The sequence below is a fragment of the Numida meleagris genome, chromosome 8 (genome assembly GCF_002078875.1).
Source record: "Numida meleagris isolate 19003 breed g44 Domestic line chromosome 8, NumMel1.0, whole genome shotgun sequence".
NCBI lineage: Eukaryota > Metazoa > Chordata > Aves > Galliformes > Numididae > Numida > Numida meleagris.
This window is the reverse complement of record NC_034416.1, coordinates 4214363-4220362: the sequence shown is the minus strand read 5'-3', so window position 1 is coordinate 4220362 and position 6000 is coordinate 4214363. Positions and strand designations below refer to the sequence as shown.

Below are 6000 nucleotides of genomic sequence, written 5' to 3'. Positions count from 1 at the left end.
TCCGTGCGCAGCGGGCGCCCCGGGGCGGAGGTGCCGTGTCCGCAGCGGGAGGGCCGGGCTCGGTGCGCGCCGTGCTGGACGCTCCGCGCGTTTGTGTGTTGCAGATCGCTCCTACATGCGGCTGACGGAGAAGGAGGACGAGACGCTGCCCGTAGATGTAAGTTGGGGTCATGCGGGTGCTTGGCAAGCGCGGTGCCGTTTGGGTAGACGGGTGTCTCGGTTGCTCTCTTGTGTTGATGTGGTAGGCAGGAATCCGTGGTGGAGCAGCTTTTAGGTTGCCCTTCAACTCGAACATCTTCTGTTGAAAAGAACACGACTTCTTCATCCCGGCATCCTCCAGCCGTGTCTGTCAGGACACAACAGCCCGGCCCAGGCCTCCCTCTGCTCTCGCCCTGTCCTGACACCTCTCAGCCAGGCAGTCTCTGAGCACAGCCCCAGCTCCAGAGCGCTGCTGCACTCATCTCCTCTGCAGTGTAAACGCCCTTCTCCTTTTGGCTCTTGTTGGCCGACATTTGTTTATCTAGCGTGACTCTGTGCCCATGTGATCCCAGCACAACCTGCTTCTGGAAGGGCTTTCTGTATTTTTCTTTCTTTCTTTTTAAAATTCCACTTCAGTTCTCTGTTCTGGCTTTGCTTAACCTGAAAGGTAAGGAGGTGCTTACCCCCTACAACCAAGACACGTGGGCAGAGCAGCACCCGTCCCCTCTGCACGGTTACTATTGGCCACTGACACGCTTCTTGGAAAGAGCATTAGATCCTTAAGTGCACGAGCACAGCGTGGTGTTCTGCAGATCTCACTGTGGAGCTGCGTGAATCAATGCAGTTCATGCAACACACGTTGTCAGGTGCTGTGAGCTTTTCTCATCTCTGCTTTTCAATAGTCCCGTGCCTCAGTTTCTCTGCTGTTGAACTGGAAAGCACCTTTTATCGCTGGTGCAAGAGATGCTGTTTGAAAGATGAGACTTTTCTTGTTAGCATTAACAATATTTAGTAATCTGTGTGTTGCATTGTTCCCCTCTCTTACAGATAGTTCTTCAGACTCTGTTAGCCTTTGCAGTTACCTGCTATGGGATAGTACATATCGCAGGAGAATTTAAAGACATGGATGCCACTTCAGAACTAAAAAATAAGTATGTTTTATTTCTTCTCATAAACACACGTATCCATTACGCTCTATGCAAACTGGGCACATCTGTGAAGTGGCAGCATCAGGCTGGGCCTCTCCTTAGCTCAGCTCTTTTACACACACAGCTGTAACACGCAGGACCAGTCACATTTGGGGAAGCCGACAATGTGTGGAACTGAAGACAGAATTAGATAACTGGAACAAACTAAATACATTTTCTTCTGCTTTTCGTGTTCCAAAATCCTGCTGTGCAGGCTTGTTAGAGGAATTAGATGTCTGCCTGGGAAGTGAGAGCTCCGCAGTCACAAAGTGCTGTTGTGAGGTGGTCTCACAGATCACAGGGCCGTGTGCCTGTCGCACCCTCTGTTGCCTGTGGCTTCTTCACAGTAAAAGCCTGCATTATTTGAATCTCACAGTGAAATATTAAAGGCAGAATGACAGATTTCTGAAAGACTTCATGAAAATAAGGGATTTGGGATTGAAATTTTTGGAAAAGATATGAAGTTGGAGTGGTAGAGGTGGCTTTTCTGGCTGTTCCCTTAAGGCTAGGAGAATATGGAAACTAAACAAGTTGACATTGCTATATTTCATAGCGTTTACCTAAAACCCTGAACTTCAGGCATGGAAAGAAATGGGAAACTATCAGTGTTACAAGTCACGAGGCTGTCACGTGTGGTGTACATGCAAATAACCATCCACAGATCTCCCCCTAAGCTCAAGGAAGGAAAGTGAAGTTTGACAGCAGTGTGGGCAGCCTCTGTGTATTACACAAGCAGAATTTGTCAAGCACCTTGGCTTTGTATTTCATAGAATGGCTTAGGTTGGAGGGGACCTTAAAGATCGAGTTCCAAGCCATGGGCTGACTGTCTCCCACCAGCTCAGGCTGCGCAGGATCCCACCCAACCCAGCCTTGAACACCTCCAGGGATGGGGCACCCCCAGCTCTGGGTAGCAGTACCAGCTCCTCCCCTTTTAGTTTTAAGCTATTGTCCTATTTTCTTTGTCTTGGTTTAGAAAACTTGTGAAGTGAGCATGGCCTTCCTGGGTCTCGTTTTCAAAACTTGTATTCCTTTGTCTGTAAAAGCTGGAATACCCTAGACTGACTCTTCTAAGACTCCTATTCTTAAACAGTATTAACGCTGACTCTCTACCTTTATTTTGAAGGACGTTTGACACGTTAAGGAACCATCCGTCTTTTTATGTATTTAATCATCGTGGTAGAGTATTGTTCCAGTCCCCCGACACAGTGAATTCTTCTTCAAACCAAGATGCTTTGTCATCCAGCTCGTCACTGAAATTTCGAAAACTTGAACCTCTGCGCCGCTAAGACTTTTACAGATTCTAATAATAATCCAGGACACTGAGATGTAATATTGAAGTCGGGGATGTAAACACTTTTTTTAATTTCTGGAGCAGTATTTATATTGATCTTCCAGACTTTATAAAGTATATATATAAAAACTAAGGACCTTCTTTGTACGCTGTTAATGAAAATGAATTGGCAATGCGGTGTAAATTATTCTACAGTTATGCTGTGAAACACATCTGCAAAATTTCATATACTAAAAAAGTTGCAGGTAACCTAACTTCAGCTAAAACAAAAAGCAAGCTAGTCTTTACCACGATTACTGTTCTTTGATAAGAGGGAATGTTTGAGTGCTATTTATTTTCTCAGTTTGCTTGCACTACAGTTTATAGAACTCCTCCAGAAGTACTATGTGCACTGCATCACTCATCAGCAGAAAAAGGGCAGCGTTTCCTGTTCCTACCATGCCACGGAGACCTGCGTGGTGTAGGCACAGGAAGTCAAAATGGTTGCTTTTTTTTTTTTTTTTTTTTTTTTACAAGACTGGAAAATAGCTTTGTGAAGGGTTTCATTTATTCTTTCCTTAATTCTTCATTATCACGTTATTTCCTCGTTGCCCTCCTTTCTTTGAAATCAAACTGTCCTACGTTGCCCCCAGTTGCCTGGGATGTGGCTGTACAGTCGGTGCCTGCGTGGGGGAGGCAGCTCACTGCTGATCACATCGATCATCTACCATGCTCAAGTTTGTTCACCCACTGCATTTCTCTTCTTTGATTGTGAATACAGGTGGCTGAACGGTGTGTTAGTACCTCAAAACGGCACCAGATACTAGCTCCTATTTTCTATGAGATTTATTTAAGTATCAGTAAGCAATGTCCCTTCTGTAAAGGTAACAAGGGTAAGGTCCAGCAGCTGTGTCTGTTTACTGGCATTAATACAGTACAGGTATTCAGCTAATTATAGTACAGCTCCCCCCCACCTTTCCTGTCCACAGAGCCTTTAAAATTGATTTCTTTGTCTAGCTGAGCCCTTTGGTGATTTAAAATGACTGTCTTGATTGCGTTTATTAGGACAGATGATACGGTCCTTAACTACTGACTTCTAAATTCTGATCTCCTCTGAGGGGCTGAATCACTGCTAACATTTGTCTTGGTCTGGCATTTCAGTCCAGCGATGGAATGCTCTTCTCCCACCTACCTGCCACAGCAAAGAGAGGGCAGTGTGAGATACTGATGGGGCCAACTAGAATTTTGCATACTCTGAGGATGACGTGTCACTGCCTCCCTGCAAATTCAGCCTTTTGTCCTAGCACCCGTTTTCTAAACCGCTAAGAACTGTCAAAGGCAAAAAGCTTTGCAAAACTACTGTGTAAACTGAAGCCTCTATTTCTAGCTCTGCCCATCCTATGGACTGGGTGCCCCAATGCTAGAGCAATACCCGTAGCTGCTGCTCTACAATCACTCTTAAGCATCTGGGTTTGGTTGGAAAGGGTTACTCTGCCAATTAAAACCTTAAGTGTTCTGGTTCCCCCCTAGCTGGTGTTGCTGAAAATCTCTGCAGTAGCATCAGGCCAGCTCTCCTGCAAACAGCTCTTTCCTTGGGGAAGAGGACTGCTGTGGTGGCAGCTGGTGGATGGAAGACGTGGCTGAACACCAGCCAGGTGTCCTTGCAAGGCACGGAGGAAACAGCAGACAGAATCAGTGCAGGGAGGGAAAGCAAGGCAGAAGGTCTGTAACCATTGTACCAGACTGATCCTGCAACCGTGGCTGGCAGTGAGCCATTTGGAGAGGGTCTCTTAGAGCAAGGCTGCTCACCTTATATGTCTAAGAAGCCCCATTTGTGCTATGGTAAGGCTACACAGACCTGTCCAAGGTGGGTGGTGCTGCTATGTGACGGTTCTAAGTCATTCTTGGAGAAAAACCATCCGTTCCTCAGACGTGAGTCATGCTGGGAGCACCCTGTTGGCTGCACCAGGTCTCTGTTGTGACAAGTAGCCTTACTCTTCAGCAGTAATGGTGTACAAAGCTGTACAAATTATTTTTTCTTATTGATCTTGCAACATCCAATAAAAACTGGTATCTTAAAAGTGTTTGGGAGTGGGCTTTTTATTTCTGACCTGGAGCCTGCTGCAGGAAATCCCCAGTGAGAGCAGATTGAAGTGACTGCCTGTATCGGCAGTAAGTGATCCTGCCTCAATTACAGCAGCTCTGTGTGAAAGCGTGTGTCTGACCCGGCGTTCATTACTGGGAGACAAGATCAGTGCATGGAATGAAAATAACACACTGCAAGCATCTGAAGAACACACTTAGGATGAAAATGTTACTGGCCTGTGGTTTTCTGCCCTGGCAATTCTTAGCCAACATGCTTTCTGCCTTCTGTTTAACCATAGCAGAGGCTTTCCTAGCCCTGCCTACCCGCAAGGGCAGGCTCCAGCAAGGGCTGCTATTGCAACAGCTGCTGGGCGAACTGGCAGACTGCTCCCAGGCTGGAGGTTCCAATCACAGACTTGAGCAAGATCCCTTTGCACTGGCTGTTCTGCTTTTCCTCTGGGGGAGGTTGGAAAGTTATCAAAATAGAGGAGCTTGCTTAACTACAGCATGAAGAAAGCAGCAGACTCACCCTTCATCTGCTTCCTGTGCTGCCACAGCTGTCTGCATCCAGCACTGAATACAAGGGTGTAAAAGCCAGGAGCAGGCAGCTTAACGTGCTCCCAAGGATGCATTGTGCTTACCGTGCATGGCAGTTCCTCACAGATAAGCCAGCCTTCTTCAAAAGCAAACATAAATTGTGCCAACAGCCTCTTGGATGGGACCAAATAGGAAGAGTTTCAGCCTCACCCAGCACTCTTCTACTGCCTTCCATTGCCTTGGCTGCAGGATGTGATGTTTCTACTACATTAAATCCTAAAAAAAAAATGTGCTGATAATTTGCATTCATTGTGTCACAGCTCGCTCCCTGCCAGGGGCTGGGCTGGGGGATCTCAGGTGGAGAGCTCTTGTGCTCCGAGAGGGGTCAGCGAGGGCAGAACTGCAGCACCTCTTCGGAAAATGACTTCAATTGCACACGTTTGTTCCAGGTCTGGCTGTCACAAAGGTCTCCCCCTCGGTGGGACCTGGATTCTGCAGCTCCCCATGCAATTCCTGCTGCCCCCAGGCCTGGCAGGCAGCCGGCACCCAGGGGAAGGGCACAGAAGAGCAGTTCTGAATGTTAAACAAGCGGAATACGTGGGTACCAGCTTTCCTCGGCCACAACCAGCAGTGAAGGCAAACCTCCTCCTGGCTGCTTGGCCCCGAGGGTCACCTTGGAGCCATCATCACCTGCGGGAGAACCGCAGCATAAATAGATTGGGCAGTCCAGCAGGTGAAGGCCTGTGAAACACTCCAACGTTTGCCTCAGTGACACAACGTCATTTCAAAACACTTCAGACCACAACAAAAGCTATATCCTTAAAATGGCAGCTAATTAATTAATTTTCCTGTCCTGCTAACTTAGTCCGTTTTCCAGCCAAGAAAAGCAAACAGGAGTTCATGAAGCAGCGAGGCAGCCCGGACAGAGCCTGGCAGGGAGCA

General features: G+C 47.4%; 1 protein-coding gene across 1 annotated transcript; it reads left to right on the top strand.

Annotated features, from left to right (window-relative positions):
- On the top strand, positions 105 to 4520 carry MMGT1 (membrane magnesium transporter 1; the record flags this gene model as incomplete). Its single annotated transcript, XM_021406201.1, is given in 3 exon segments — positions 105 to 157; positions 1027 to 1130; positions 2290 to 4520. Coding segments are annotated over 3 exon segments (320 nt in total), but the record flags the coding sequence as incomplete, so codon positions are not given.